The 16,684-nt window shown below is 38.4% G+C and overlaps 2 protein-coding genes across 2 annotated transcripts; one reads left to right on the forward strand and one right to left on the reverse strand.

Moving 5' to 3' along the window:
• Nucleotides 1–450: 450 nt before the first annotated feature.
• Nucleotides 451–1,903, reverse strand: LOC118277457 (uncharacterized). The gene is made up of 2 exons (XM_035596245.2): nucleotides 1,109–1,903; nucleotides 451–633 (listed from the first exon to the last, which is right to left on the reverse strand). Exons 1-2 carry the CDS (start codon nucleotides 1,811–1,813, stop codon nucleotides 490–492), a joined length of 849 nt encoding a protein of 282 aa, XP_035452138.2. The 5' UTR covers nucleotides 1,814–1,903; the 3' UTR covers nucleotides 451–489.
• A 3,338-nt stretch (nucleotides 1,904–5,241) lies between these two features.
• Nucleotides 5,242–7,362, forward strand: LOC118277484 (uncharacterized). The gene is made up of 2 exons (XM_035596309.2): nucleotides 5,242–5,972; nucleotides 7,172–7,362. The coding sequence occupies exons 1-2, from the start codon at nucleotides 5,310–5,312 to the stop codon at nucleotides 7,328–7,330; spliced, it is 822 nt and encodes a 273-aa protein (XP_035452202.2). The 5' UTR covers nucleotides 5,242–5,309; the 3' UTR covers nucleotides 7,331–7,362.
• The last annotated feature ends 9,322 nt before the right edge of the window (nucleotides 7,363–16,684 follow it).

Genomic DNA, 16,684 nt, shown 5'->3' on the forward strand with positions numbered 1-16,684 from the left:
GGCGGCGATTGCTTACCATCAGGTGATCCACAGTAGATGTTAAGCGCATTAGGTATCGTTTTTCCAGCCGAGGAACTCAGTAGTAGCGCGACAGTCGCCACGTCGGGTGTTGCGGAATGTTGCTCTGAGTCTAGCATGGTTTGAAACTAGTCGAGTTCCTCGTCAAACGGTTACCTACGTGAGTAAACCGAACAAGTAAGTGATACAAAGATATACAAAGATTGGCTACCCGTTGCGCGGCAGCCAGTTGCCCAGCCACCACAACGGGTAGCGGGTTCGTTTCCCGCACGGAGCAGCTCTTTGTGTGATCCACAAATTGTTGTTTCGGGTCTGGGTGTCATGTGCATGTGAACTTGTATGTTTGTAAACGCACCCACGACACAGGAGAAAATCCTAATGTGGGGCAATGTTTTTTTAAAAAAAGAAAAAAAGAAAAGAAAAGAAAGAAGGAAAGATTCGATGTGTTATTTATTTCGTTTTCAATTGTTATTAGATTACTCTATAAAGGGATTTTCGTTTCGGAAGCCTTGTAAATCTCCTCGCGTTTCGACGGTGTCCTATGGGCGAGACACACATGTTGCCTTCTTTCACAAGGTTAGCTGGGCAGTTGTCTTGGACTATTGTCTTTTCATACTGGAAATATAAGTCGAAATCATTAGGTGTCCTACCTAGTTTCTAGTACTTTTTTCTAGCCCTTTAGGTTTAATAAAACTTTAAAAAAGGGGATCGCTTTCAAAAGTTAAAGTGCGCACCAAATTTTTTAATACGGGTAATATACCTAAAACTGTTCCTAAGTCTGACAAAAAATACTATGCTGAAAACCACACCAAAATTGGTTCAGCCAAACGCGAGGTAATCGCGCACAGACATACATACATACTGGTCACACTGAGAACTTAATTTTTCGAAGTCGATTAAAAATAAATTTTCGTTCGTATTTCACCATTTGTGTTATAAGTGCCATGTAATAGAGGGTGAGCCTATTGCCATATACCGGGCACAATTCCAGACTTCGTGCTACTACTTTGCCAGACCCGGGAGTCGAACCCGAGAAGCCGGCCAAGGAATCATTGCTAATTATTATTATTGTAAAGTATTCTTAACTTACTGTCCAGTAATTCCAGAAAGGATATTCAGGATAATGGACTTTTGAAACGGGCTTGTCTTCCGCGCCCTCTACTTGGTCGGGCAAGTAGTTATGCGGCAACTTGCCCGGAGCGAACGGGTCGTTTAGCTCACCAGATTTTTCATAGTCAAGTCTCAGCAATTTCAACTCATCCTTTAAACTTAACTTGTTTAGAAGGGACGAGAACCTCTTTTTATTTTTCTTTCTCTTACGTTTATGTTCTAAGTCTTGTTGAATATATTTTTTGATAAATGGCAGTAGGGGTTGTGGATTGGGTTCTTTCTTCAGGAACGAGATTAGATCGTTGATCGACATCTTCTGGTTCGGTTTTATTTCCCGCTCCACAGACCTCTCTTGTCCATCACTGGGTTTGGCAATGTGGTACCTGAACAGAGGTCTAAACACAGTGTTCAGCCGGGAGTCGTACTCGTACTCGCCCGTCCTGTACCCGTGCGGGACGATCCTCTTCACGAACATGGACTTGCCTACAGGCTTGAGTCTGTGTCGGCTCTGCCTCGGCCTGGCTTCTCCATAGCTCGGTATCTGGTAGCCTTGCAGAGCTCGTTTCAACTCGGACAGCACTTCATTTTCTTCGTCTGCGTCCAGATGGTACACTCGGTAGGACCACGCTATGTGCAGGTGGACGAGTATGATCACACATATTTTTATATGGAATTCTTTAAACATTGATATGCGGCCACTCTTGTGTTCAATGTATATTGGAATCAAGGAAGGATTTCATGCATGAAATTGATATTACGTTTTGTTAATGAAAATTACTTTTTTTTTCTGGTAAATGGAAATCAAATGCTGAGAATATGAATGAAATATGGATTGATTCTTGACATTCAGTGAGGCTAGATCCAGTATATTAGTGTTTCTAAGTGAGCCATTAAAATTATCAGGATAATAGAGAAACGCAGCGCAAATTGAAGTCAAACAACCACAGACGGTTGCACAGTTACGAGTACTATGCATCAACAAAACATAATTTTTGTAATCTTTTTCAAAAAATCTCAAGAATCTATATTATTATTAGTTGACCCGGGAAACTGCGTACCGCCTCAAACATTTTTTACTCACATTTTAAACCTTCCCTAGACTTAAACAAAAATAATTAAAGACCAAAATTTGCCAAGTCGGTCCAGCCGTTCTCGAGTTTTATCGAAACTAACGAACAGCAATTGATTTTACATTATATTTATTTCACTCATACTCATCTTTCATAGTATAGGTAAAACTTTTTATATAAAGTGCGATCAAAACTAAGTTAAAACTGGCATTAATCTAAAATAGTTAAAAGTTGTCGGGATAACGAATGACTGCAGCACTTGTCGGCATTTTGCCAACGCCGCTATAACTCACGCACACTCACTGTATTTCATAAAAAACATATTTCCAGCTATTGTATTCTATCAACTGGCTAACAAAATAAAAAAAAGGGAGTTTCTCAATTTGTTGTTTTTTTTTAATATTATTAATTTCGTAGATAGTGGGGGAGAGTCATGAATGGGCCGGCGCGGCCGGAGTGATACGGCCTCACAGAAAACCGACGTGAAACAACGCTTGCGTTGTGTTTCGTTGTGTGAGTGAGGTTACCGGAGGCCAAAAGCCCCCCTTTCCAATCCTCAATTCCCCAACGACCCTAAATTCCTAACCCCTAACAGGCCGGCAACGCACTTGTAACCCCTCTGGTGTTTCGGGTGTCCAAGGGTGGCGAGGATTTACTGGCTTCATTTGAATGATACGAGTATGATGAAGACAGACCTACCGCGGACATTTATTTTAGACTCCGTGCTACTTACGTGCTAAAAATACTAAAAAACGATGTTTATATACAAATACCTTGTCCTCTTACTCAGAGACTTAATAGGGGACCTAATCTACTTATTTATTGCCAAGACTGTAGTTAAACTTTCCATTTTTAGTTCAAACAATATAAAAAAGCTAATAGCATCAGCCTGAGGGCTTAGTACGAGTAGGTTTTCAGTTTAACGAGATCGAAACAAGAGTGCGTTCGGCGCTCTGATTGGTTGATTCATTTGTGCCGGCCAATCAGAACCATTAGTACGAGTTTGCTTTACGTTTAAAATAATTGAAAGGAGAGCGCGTTCGGCGCTCTGATTGGCCGGGTCGAATAAACTAACCAATCAGAGCGCCGAACGCGCTCTCGTTTCGTTTTCGTTCAACGTAAAGCAAACTCGTACTAAGGCTACTGATTTATGGACCATTTAACATAATATTTACAAAATGGTTGGCCTACGAAGATTATGAAATGTTTGTTTTATTTTTCAATTTAAACGGCCCACGTTATTTAGTATTCAATTAATGTACCCGCGCGGTTGTAGAAGAGGAGCATTTTTGTTCTATGTTGTTGGTTTAGTACAAATTATTGTACTTAGAAAATTTTCTAAAAAGATTATGTCGTGGTAGCCCGGAGGACGCCCGCTTCTCATGACGAGGGTGCAAGTTAACCTACCAACAGCAATTACCAATGTGACTTTATCCAAGTTATATGTACTTTCTACGATTATTTAGACACCACTGACTAACGGTGAAGGAAAACATAGTGAGGAAACCTGGGCTTATAATTTCTGATTATAAGATTGAAATCGCCAACCCGTATTGAGCAAGCGTGGTGATTAATGCTCAAAATCTTCTCCGTGTGGGAAGAGGCATTTGGTCAGCAGTGGCCACTTATAGGCTGTTGATGTATGTGTGTCTAAAAAATGGTAGATTATAATATCTTTGTAGCCACCACCAAATCTTCGTTCGGGTTTCATAAGAGTCGACTAAACAACTAACAAACTACACATTTGGTAGAGACAGATAAATTATGCAAATCTCTCTGATCTGTAACCCATTGACCAAGAGTGGAGATTAGGACAAACCCTTTTGTATATAGAGAGTATACAGAAGTTCCATAGTCTTATATTACCTTACAACTTAGATTTAGATATGAAACAATTCTTTAAGTAATACCTACAGATTTTTTATCATGCAACGTCACTCCTTTTGTCCCCGAAGGAGTAGGCAGAGGTGCACATTAAGACACCCAATGCCGCTATGCAATGTACACCTACTTTTCACAACGTATGTTATAAGTCCCATGTAAGTGGCGTATTCTATGTCAATTCCAGAATCCGTGCTACTACTGAGAAATTTTCGAAAAATCGAAAAAAGACCATTCTTTGCCCGACTAGAAAAATGAACACACCTACAGTGGCAATCGCACTTGCGACTATTCGACCAGCAAGGCAGACCATTTTCTAAATCTAATAACTGAAATTTTAACACAGACACGATACTTCTAGTCTGAAAAGATATCTTTAAAACGTAGATAGAAACAAAACGTGGACATTTCGCAGAAACATTAAATATTTAATTTGACCACCACCAAACTTAGGACTTCATAAATTTTCAACGAGATTACAAATTTTCTCCTTTGTGTTAAACTCACAATCTGATTGTATTTTATCTTAATTGAATGAGCACTTTTGAATTCATTGTTTAACCATTTCTAAATATATAGACATACGTATAGATGTCTATTGTTTGATTCACTTGCTATGAATGAGCTTAGAACCCCTTGCTTGTCCGAGTTTGAGGAGATTTATTGACAATAGATTGTAATTTCTCAATTAGGTAATCAATTGGCGTTCCATTATCTCTGCCTGCCTCCGGTGGACAGGCGTGAGGTTATGTATGTATGTATAATGTAAATAACTAATAAGTAATTAATGCCTTCAAAATAAAACATCGTCAAAGAAACCTGTATTATTATATTATCTGACAATTTTATGTCGATGTTACTTTTTAACCGACCTTAAAACAGACCTCAAAAAATACCTGTATGTATGAATACTTATTTTTGTGCGATTATCTTGCGTTTGCCTAAACCGATTTTGATACAGTTTTCGAAATAGCTTATTTAGGTTTTAGGTATATTACTTAAACAAATGGAACTTCGCACTTGAACTTTTGTAGGACGTTCCCTTTTTTATGTTTTATTTAAGGTATAATGTTGAGTCTAACTCGATAACAGAGCTAAAATAAGCGTTGTTTCGGCATACCACATAAATGGCCTAAAGTTAATGAGATTTACATCATTTCAATGTCACGCCTGAAATCCATCCTTAATAGCAATCAATGAAACACCAAACACCGGACTCGGCTACCATCAATGTTTAAAGAATTCCATATAAAAATATGTGTGATCATAATCGTCCACCTGCACATAGCGTGGTCCTACCGAGTGTACCATCTGGACGCGGACGAAGAAAATGAAGTGCTGTCCGAGTTGAAACGAGCTCTGCAAGGCTACCAGATACCGAGCTATGGAGAAGCCAGGCCGAGGAAGAGCCGACACAGACTCAAGCCTGTAGGCAAGTCCATGTTCGTGAAGAGGATCATCCCGCACGGGTACAGGACGGGCGAGTACGAGTACGACTCCCGGCTGAACACTGTGTTTAGACCTCTGTTCAGATACCACATTGCCAAACCCAGTGATGGACAAGAGAGGTCTGTGGAGCGGGGAATAAAACCGAACCAGAAGATGTCGATCAACGATCTAATCTCGTTCCTGAAGAAAGACCGCAAGACTGCAAGACTGAAGCAGAAACGTCTCAAGTCTTTAAAAAAGAAATTAAACAATAATAAAAGGGGCATCAACAAAAAGAGGTTCGGTAATGTCTTTAACATGAAGCATAAGGAACAGTTGTTGAGGGAACATTTTGAGAAATCTGGAGAAAAGCCCGATTTTGGTCATGCCAATGTGACAAAGGATTCACACGAGGCTGGCAAGAAAATTACGTATCCACACTACCCGTTCTGGAATTATTGGACTGTAAGTAATATGTCAAAATGAATTTTCACAATAAGATAAAATAATAAGAGAGAGATAATAAGTTATGCAGAGATTAGTAACCTGCCTCGTTGGTCGAGTGGTCGCAAGTGCGACTGCCGTAGAAGGGTTCTCGGGTTCGATTCCCGGGTCGGGCAAAGTATTACTGGGCTTTTTTTGGTTTTCCAAAAATTTCTCAGTATATGGCAATAGGCTCACCCCCTATTACATGGGACTTATAACACAAATGGTGAAAAGTGGGTGTACATTGTATAGCGGCATTACGTGTCGTAATGAGCACCTCTGCTTACCCCTTCGGGGATAAAAGGCGTGACGTTGCTTTTTAGATTAGTAACCCAAACATATCCCTAGATTTTGATATATTCCCGAGGCGAGAGGGAGTGCCAGACTCTTCCTGACTAAAAACCACCACGTTCCTACTTCTGTTCTTTGAGCCGGAGCCCCGGTAACCTGCTATGTAGTCCACAGCTCCGGGTCGAAGATGCAAGAAATACCTAGGTTTTGATATATTGATATTTAAAATGTCCTTATTTTCAATAGAAGGATAATGATTTTTAGTGGAATATCCTTATATTTCTTTGGAATTATATGACTATGATCTCTGGGCTGTTAAAAATATCTCATTTTGTTAAAATGAGTGCTAAACAATGTGCGTTGTTTTTGAGACCCGACAAATATGTGCCTTTTTGGGAGCAGTGACACTTAAATATTATATTGCGCTTTCTATAACAGTCTTAGCTGGATTCTCAGTGATCTAGGGTAAGCAGAGACAATGGCACGACTCAATGGTAGAGCAAGGCATAATGACACGATACTGGCAAACATACCTCTCTCGTTTCATTAACACCCATCGATGTCTTTAGGCATGATCGTGCTTGTTATTACCCGACTGCGCCAGAAGGAGGGCACTAAATATGAAGACTTAGTGAGGACACGTACGGCTGGCTTTTTAGAACGGGTCCCGACTGCTTAAATTTTTCTTGTATTTAAAAATATAGTTAGTAATACATTGAGCTCCGGTTCTATAATTTGCCTACCTCATAATTGGGTACGATTAATTTTTTTGTTTTAGGGTTTTTTCATTTTCATATTATAAAAAAAACGAAGTTCCGTTTTTCACTTTTTTAAATTACCTTTTTTATTTGATTCTATAAATAATTTAGTACGATATTTTCTTTCAGTATGAAAAAACTGTGGTTCAGGATCAATGCCCGGGTAACCTGGTGAAAATAGGCAACATGTGTGTCTCGTCTATTGGGCATCGCCGTCGCCGCTGGAGAAGACGCAGAGACCGCCGACGGGCAATCAGACCTAGGCAGCGCAAGTTACGTTATGGTTAATTTAAAGAAAATAAATGAGAAAAGAAAAGGAATTTTATTACATTGCTTCTGTAGATACTTTTTTTTTCTTTGAGGAAACATAATAATCCAATGACAGAGAGTGTCAGACTCTTACTGACTAAAAACCACCCCGTTCCTACTCCCGCTTTTCAAGCTGGAGCCCCGATAAGCCCGTTATATAGTCCGCAGCAGATAAAATCTTTTTCTTTTTGTCTTTTTAAAAAAAACGTTGCCCCACACTAGGACGTTCTCCTGTGTCGTGGGTGCGTTTAAAAACATACAAGTTCACATACACATGACACCCAGACCCGAAACAACAATTTGTGGATCACACAAAGAGTTGCTCCGTGCGGGAATCGAACCCGCTACCCGTTTCACGGCAGCCAGTTGCCCAGCCACCGCGCCAACCGTGCAGTCAAAATGGCAAATTGTGGCAGAAGATACATAGTCCAGTATCTTTTTTCACCAACCAAGCTCAATAAGGAAAAAGCATATATTTTGATACTCAACGGTCAAAACCACAAAGCATTTCATAGCGTTCAGAATAATATAATAATGTCTAAAAAGCTAAAGTGATTTTTTATCAAGTTGGTTATGTATGGGGTCGCCCGACCAAATCCAGTTTGGAGGCCCACAAAAGCTTTTAGCTGTAATTTGGGGTGAGGTCTCGAAAAATCACAGGTCGATATGTTATATAGGAGTTATCACTCACTATAGAATTGCTATTCATCTTTGGTAATGAATAATACGTTTGGTTTTCACCAGTCATATTCATTGGTACACACATAGCTTAGCACTGGTGGTAATGGATTCAGTTAAGCTATGTTTTTTTATATGGAAAGATGCGTGCTATGGATGCGTGTTATAGATGCGTGCTATGGATGCGTGCTATGGATGCGTGCTATGGATGCGTGCTATGGATGCGTGCTATGGATGCGTGCTATGGATGCGTGTTATGGATGCGTGTTATGGATGCGTGCTATGGATGCGTGCTATGGATGAGTGCTATGGATGCGTGTTATGGATGCGTGTTATGGATGTGTGTTATGGATGCGTGTTGTGGATGAGTGTTATGGATGCGTGTTGTGGATGCGTGCTATGGATGCTTGCTTTGGATGTGTGCTATGGCTGGCTTCCCTCTTCCCTACTATCGATACATCGTATACGCATCGTATATGCGTATCTTCCTCGCACAGCTACAAAGCTTAGTATTAGTGAAAACGGTCACATAGTTTTACAGCTTAGTTATTACATCTTCGTAGCATAGCTACATAGCACATCTCTGGTGGAAAAGCAGCCTGAAGGTAACAATAAAATAAACAACTTTGAACTAGAAAAGTTATTTTTATTAATGCCTTTTACATGGACTTATTAAGATTAGAACAAACTCATTAAATAATTTATTTAATTGTTTAGACTACAAGAGTTGCGGTACTTAAACTCATACCGATTTGTGAACAAAAGTAGTCAACAGCAAGTCAAGTTACTCCAATCTGTAATTTGATTTTGGATTTTCGTCGTTATAACAAAAGATAATAGAGTTGAAATTCCAGTAAAGCAAAAAAGGTGTAGGTTGAACTGGATTTTCGTCTTTAATATCAAGACGATTAAAGTTCTAAATTGAATGTAGGAAAAAGGTGTAGGTTGATATGCTGTCATGTCATCAAGTAAAGTAAGATTTTCTTTAACTGGACTTTTTATTACTCTTTTTTTTCCACTGTGAGGGGCGCGACTTCGATTCTCAGCGTGTAAATTGACTGGTAATTGGTAGGGTGGAGAGATTTAGTGCCTCGTTTTAAAATCTGTGTTTTTTGTGTACTTTTTTTGTTTTATTATGTTTTTTTTTTTAAATTATAGGTTTGTGCTGTAAAAATGTAAATGTTAGAAGGTGAGCAAATTATTTTAAATTTTAAACGGTTTTATTTAGCTTCACCTGTTTGTTTGTTTGGGTCTTTAGTAATTGGCATTTAACCCCCTTCCTGACGTCCGATCGATCTGATATTTGGTACATACTCTTGTGGCGACACTTGACAAGTGACAGATGACAGAAGTCGCACATAGACAATCGACGAGCAAACAACGGATGACGTCATAAATATCCTGCATCGCACATATGAAGTTTACATGCGAATTAACACAGATAGAAAATCCCAACGAACAAAGTTGGGCAGAAAGCCCGCCAGGCACGATCACCTCGCCTAGTCGGAGGATCCTCCTCAGTGCCGGCGTAAGGGCCACTGATACCCCGGGCGAAAATATTGTGGCGCCTACTTGAGGAAAGCAATATCAAGTGTTAGTTGTCCAGGCCATCGGCCCATCACGCCCCCCCCTAACGCCGGCACTGATCCTCCTTTTCTTAGGGAACTTTACTCTCTGTTCCCTAAACTCTCAATCATGATGACCATAATATGATATAAGCCTATTAAAACTATCACATTAATAGTATAAATGTGAAAGTTTATTTTTGTGGATGTTTGTCCATCAAACACGTTGAAACTACTGAATGGATTTTGATAAAATTTTGTATACAAGGTATGAGCTGACTTGACTGATAAAACATACTTACATATACATACATACAGTATGTATACTGTACTGTATCCGAAATTAAATACTCTTATTGACTAAAACCACCCTGTTCCAGTGTAGTAAAAAACATTCCATTGTCTCTGTTCTCCCCAGTAGAAGATTGACGTGAAGATATTATGTAGGTGTATGTGTGTTTTTATTTTGGTCTCAAAGAAGAAAGCATTTATTGTAATTAATCCTTAATAAGGCACTTTTGAAACCTCTAATTAAATTGTCCGTCAGTCTGTGTGTGTGCATCCTTTCATCCATACTTATGTACGAGTTTTCTATGTACCAACATAATGAACGTTGCAAAATTTTTCAGCTGACCGTAACTGAAACTGAAATAGTTTTTCCAAACTTTCAGCCACTTAAAACTTTCCTGGTACAAACTCTTTTCCGATAATTTTGCAAGTAGTTTTCAACCGGTTTTTCCAAGTTTCCACCTGACTTGGTCCGGTTAAATTAACTTTTCGATTTGGTTCAATGAGATTTTACTAACTGTTACGTAAGCAAGTTCCTGGTTTAATTTTTTAAATGGTGGATAGGTACCCAAGTTTTGTGCTAGAGATTTTTTATTATAAAGACTACACGTTTGACAGTGTCCAGGCAGTAATACTCTGATAAACTCAAACCTTTTAAACTGCGAACTCTAATTTGGAGATCGCATTTAAATTACATCATTGATCATAATCATGATGGAGAAAATTATATCGTCACGCCTTTTATCCCCGAGGATGTAGGCAGATGGCACATTACGGCACAATGTATAGGGGTGAGACTATTGCCATAAACCGGGCACATTTCCGTACTACTACTGAGAATTTTTCGAAATACTGAAAAAAAACCCAGCAATTCTTTGGTTGACTCGGAAATCGAACCTGAGCCCCTTACCCGACAATCGTACTTGCGACCATATCAACAACGAGGCATCAATAAAGATTGTATTTCTAGTATGTAAAATGTGAGCCTATTGCCATAAACTGGGCACAAATCCAGACTGTTTCTTCACAGATTTTTCAAAAGACCCAAAAAATCTATGAATAGGCCTACATTAATGTCAAGTAACATCCCATGCCCCCATAACATACAATTTATGCTCTGCCCCATAGTTCCCATACAAATAGACGAGCCAGGGTAATTTGACCCTTAATAGCTTACAATAAGTGCGAATGGGTTTTCGGAACTATGGCGGTTGAGTACGTAAACTTTTACGTTTCGGATTTTTTTAGTTTAAGAGCGATAAAATTGGTATTTATAAAGGAAAATAGTGCTTGGCACAAAGAGACGTGTCAAATCGTCGTATCAAATATAACTAGAAGTGATGTCACGCGTGATTACAAATCCGAAAGTATTTGTTTCCGTAAGAAAATAAAAAATACGTGTCTAATATTTTAAAATCTACAAGACGGACATTAAAATAAAAATTAATCATCTACCCTATTGCAGAACAATTTACGATTTTTTAAAAATGCTTCTAAAATTGCACAGACTTCGGTATTGCACATTTACGTAACAAATAGATTTCATGAGACCAAATTTTTTTTTACATTTTCTACATAAATAAATATTTGAGGGAAACAAAAGTGGTATGTATTTATGGGAAACCAAAAGTATTTTTTATTTTATTTTTTTCATATCTATGACGTGTAGCGTTACCCACCCTCTCTGCCTACCCACTAACGTTAAAGATAATTGTCGCCGTGCCAGTAAATATCTCCCAGCTCTGAGATCACGGCTCCTGATTTATCAACACATTCGGGAAATCGAACCCGTTACATTTGATGTCAGGCTTACAATCCAATTGGGCTTTATTGCTTTCGCTATAGAATTGATATTTGCATAACTTCGTGCTTTGTTCTCTCGATAGTCTTTTTTAGTACTTTATAAGTATATCTAGAATTTTTCACAATGTTTTGCAAAAAGGAGGAGCAGGAGAAGTACCTAGTGTTTTTCTTATGAGAGGGAAAATCATCCAATCACTTCTCAAGGCGAGAGGGAGTGTCAGACTCTTACTGACTAAAAACCACCCCGTTCCTACTCCTGCTTATTGAGCTGGAGCCCCGGTAAACCCGCTAGGTAGTCCGTAGCTCCGGATGTGTGATCTGAAAGTCCTAGTGTGGGGCAACGTTTAAAAAAAATATAATATCCCACGAATTGATAACTACACGGTTGGCGCGGTGGCTAAGTAACTGCCGACTGCCGCGCAACGTGTAGCGGGTTCGATTCCCACACGAAACAACTCTTTGTGTGATCCACAAATTGTTGTTTCGGGTCTGGGTGTCATGTGTATGTGATCTTATATGTTTGTAAACGCACCCACGACACAGGAGAAAATTCTAGTGCAGGGCAACGTTTAAAAAATCCCCATGAATTGCACCCAAAATCCCTTTCTCGACAGTTTCCTTTCCGACCACTCGACTAACGAGACAGTTTAAATATACATTTTGGAGATTACCGTTATCTATGTAAACGTTTCAGGCCAGAGACGGATTGAACATAGAGAGCGCCCTGTGCAAGCATCTCATTGGCGCCCCGAGTTTCTTTAGGCAGTTGGGTACGTGCATCTCGCGGTGCCCCTTTGTAACCTAGCGCCCTAGTTATATTAGTATTTATTTTAATGATATAAGCTGGTAAACGAACAGACGGATCACCACATGGTAAGCAATCGCCGTCGCCCATGGACATCCGAAACACCAGAGGCGTTACAAGTGCGTTGCCGGGCATTTAGGAATTTAAGAGTTGTTGGGGAATCGCGGATTGGGAAGATTGGGAAGTGGGTAATTGTGCCCCCGGTAACCTGACTTATACAACTAAATACAATGCAAGCGTCGTCGGTTATCTGTGAGGCCGTGGTATCACTCCGGTCGAGTCGGTCCATTCGTGGCGAAGCATGGCTCTCCCACACTTAAAAATTAGCCTTAGTGGCAATTCGGCCCTGACTTTCAGGTGTCGTGCTGTGAGATAACAGGTGTCTGCAAATAATCTTAATCATTAGCCCCCCTACAGGGGCCCGGGCCCCTAGCAATTAGTCTGCATCCGCACAAATTACAGGTACCATTAATTTTGTGTGATTTTCAACGTTAGAGCTATGCGCTTGTTAAAGAGGTAAATATTGTTACTGTAGTTAGTTTATTTATTTTCGGTATGTTGTTATGTAACATATACATGACATATTTAGGTGTTTCGAGCGTGGTCTAAGGAGAAACAGTAGCTTACCCATGTCGCTCTCCAGTCTTCTAGCTTATTGGCCGACCTAGATCTGGTCGGGCACTAAGCTACCCTTGGTCGCCGTCCGCAGACCCGCACTTATGGTGGACGGAGATCGTCACGCAAGACAAGTAAATATTGGATTTTAAGCATATAAGGAGTATTATAGCACTGAGTAGTCTTCAGTTAAATTCTCAGGTAAATTTTATGGAACTTAGGATGATACATTGATTTAAAATATTGCATAATGCTTATGAATAGCACTATAGACGAACAGCCCAATAAAATTGAGTAGTATAATAATAAATAAATGTATTTTTCATAAATCCTTCGGAGGCCCATTTACTCCCCTTCCCAATTTTTTCAATCCCCGAATCCCCAACAACCCTCAAATTCCTTACTCTCAAAAGGCCGACAACGCACTTGTAACGCACCTGGTATTTCGGATTTCCATGGGCCCCGCCGATTGCTTACCATCAGGTAATGATCGTTAACCGGCTTATACCATAAAAGAAAACTAAACACTAATACACAATTACTTTATTTTCAACAATTTTAAGCCATAATCATTACAACCAGAAATTAAACCTTAAGTAGTCCAATTAGAAGTTATTCTTCTTCAACACAAGTTCCATCATCAGCCCTGCTCTTCCCTTGAGGACACTCATCACCTTTCAAAGCCATCTTCGATACTATCTTTACTTTATTGCAAGGTTTCTCATCAGTACACAGTTTATCATCATCAGGAACTTTATTGGGTGCTGTTGAATTTTTCCCATCAACAACAGCTTTGCTATCGTCTGTTGTTTTTACTTCGGTCTTCTGTGGTACTGTTTTGTTTTTCAATTCTTCTTCTGCCTTTGAAGCGGTTTCATTCAAATTCTTTTGAGTATCTTCGGCTGTTGCGTTTGAGGTTGGTGTTTCGGGTTTTTTATCGGCAGTTTTGTTAACTTCATCTTTTCCGATTTCATTATCTTTTATAGGTGTTTTTGTAGTTAATTCAGGTTTCTCTGCTTTTGGAATTTCTTTGTCTTCTTTAGGATTGATCCTAATAACGTTTCCTAAAGCATCTATAATAATTTTAGTTCCATTTTCCAAAGTTTCTTTTACTCTTACCAATACTCCTTGATGGTATTCAGTTTTTTCGTTTTCTGCTTTAGGCTTTTTGCCTAGGAGATTCGTTAGACTAGATTTTTGTTCGTTTGTCACAAGGTCATCTAGTAAACCGCACTTGACACTTATAATTAACACAGAAATAATTAATATTATCTTCATTGCGTCTTGCGTTTGTAGGTTAGTGAGACTATTATAGCAGTAATGAGAATAGGGCATCTATTAATTATTTATGTTGTGTGTCAAAGTGTTATGGAGTGCAGTTGGGGATTTGGAATAGTTGGTGCATTTATTATAGTGCATTATGAAATATAAAAACGTGTGTGAGAGCCATGCTTCAGTACGAATGGGCCGGCTCGACCGGAGTAATACCACGGCCTCATAAAAAACCGACGTGAAATAACGTTTGCATTGTGGGTGAGGTTACGGGAGGCCCAATCATCCAATCTTCCCAATCCCCGATTCCCCAACAACCCTTAAATTTCTAACCCCCAAAATGCCGGAAACGCACGTGTAACGCCGCGTGTCCATGGGTGGTGGCATTGCTTACCAACAGGTGATCTGTCTGCTTGTTTATATCATAAAAAAAATAGTAAGAAGTATTGTTTTCTTATTATGTTTCTACGGAGAGGAAGATTTGTTTTATTTCTCGCAGTACTTAAGTGTCTATATATTATATCGCAGTAACAACACTAACAACATAAAATTGGATATCATTCTGATACGTGACATTACTTAAACTTTCTATTTAAAACCATTTCCTATTATTAATTAATTTAATAAACTATTTAGTAATTAGCTATCAAAACTTTTTCTGTCATTATATTTACAAACCACTCGTACGTAGCGCTTCGCTTCATTCCTTGTGTATCAGGCGAGATAACGGTTCAACGACGACCCATCAAATGTAAAAAAAAAACAAAATCAAACTACAAAAAACAATTAAAAGCATATTTATTTTTTTTAAACATTTATAATTTTATTGTCATTGTCTTTAGTTATTCTTTCATGTATTTCAATCATTTCAAATTTATTTTAGTTCCTTAACCAACTCGTAAAATTTATTCTAACATCTATATCTACTATCTCGCTAGAATTTGCAGCTATTTCTATTGACACACAGCTTCCATCATCAGCCCTCTCCTTTCCAAAACTGCATTCAGGTATAGAAAATGCATGAACCAACATATCACCATCAAGAACACTGTTCTTTCTGTAGCCATTTAAACGTTGCTTCCTTTTACTTCTTTCAAAATCATGTCGTTTGTTTCTATGTTGCCTTTTGATTGAATCTTCAATAGGTTTATGTCTAGCATATTCATCATCATTCGTCAGTGTTTTAATCAATGCAAGTCCTGGTTTATTGTCTGCAGAATTCCCATCATGATTCACATTATTACTATTTTCTATTACAGCACTTTGATAATCAATTGCATCATTAACTGTTTCTTCTTTAATTTTAAATGTATCTGTAGTTTTATACTCGAGGGCCAATGAAACAAATAAAATAATCAAAAACGTCTTCATTATTTAATAAATTACACCAACAACACAACACAGGAAGATAGTAGTAGTTAATAAAATATAAAACACAAAGATTGTAGTGACGAAGCTATGACTGGAAAAAATGGACTTACATTACATGTTTTATTATCATATCAATAAGGTTCAGAGTTCAAAACAACAACTCAGAATAAATTGGAACTACAGTCATTAAGAACAATTCTTGATAAAACTAACAATGCTGAATATTTTATAAGAAATTGGCTCTTATTTTTTGTACAGTCATTTAATTATTACTTAACCCAGTCCTTACCAATTGTTTTCGAAACAAAATCGATACTAAGGAATAGTTTAAGAAATCTTTAAAAGTCTCTGTCATACTCCTCAGAGTACTTTCAATTCAAATAGTTTTGGACAATTAGAAAGATAATTATAAACATAACAAACTCAGTCTTACATTATACAACATTAATTTTGTATATAACAAAAAACACGACACACAATTACAATTCTAATGACATCCATTCACAATTCTTTTAATTTTTTCTATTCTACATCTACGCAACTACCATCAGCTGCTCTGTCCTTACCAGCAGGGCAAAAATTACCAACCAAAGTAGAAGTAAAGTTTGCTGTTGGAAACACGTTGCAAATGCTCGCTGTACCATCTTTAGTACAATTGATTCCGGGAATTATACCAGAATTGTTAGCTAGAAATGCTTCGGTTATGTTCAAAATGTGGTATATTTCATTTAATGCTGCTTGATCAGTTACATTAACTTCTTGAATGTCTCTTTTTTCTAGTCTGTGTAGTTCTGCTTTGTCCGTGTCATCGGTCCTCCATAGTCTTGGTACAGCACAATTTGTGATTGCTATACACATTACCACGAACAGTACGGTCTTCATTGTTAATTGTGATTTCTTCTTCTACTTCTTAAACAGATTTTATATTATCGTCTT

This window comes from Spodoptera frugiperda, chromosome 10 (genome assembly GCF_023101765.2).
Source record: "Spodoptera frugiperda isolate SF20-4 chromosome 10, AGI-APGP_CSIRO_Sfru_2.0, whole genome shotgun sequence".
NCBI classification, from domain to species: Eukaryota; Metazoa; Arthropoda; class Insecta; order Lepidoptera; family Noctuidae; genus Spodoptera; species Spodoptera frugiperda.

What these genes read in the sequence shown, in the direction of transcription:
- LOC118277457 (XM_035596245.2), bottom strand. Translation starts at nt 1,813, where the DNA reads ATGTTTAAAGAATTCCATATAAAAATATGTGTGATCATACTCGTCCAC. An exon ending in CTTTCTGGAATTACTGGACA is followed by an intron (nt 634 to 1,108) that starts GTAAGTTAAGAA and finishes TTATATTTCCAG; the next exon opens with TATGAAAAGACAATAGTCCA.
- LOC118277484 (XM_035596309.2), top strand. Translation starts at nt 5,310, where the DNA reads ATGTTTAAAGAATTCCATATAAAAATATGTGTGATCATAATCGTCCAC. An exon ending in CGTTCTGGAATTATTGGACT is followed by an intron (nt 5,973 to 7,171) that starts GTAAGTAATATG and finishes ATTTTCTTTCAG; the next exon opens with TATGAAAAAACTGTGGTTCA.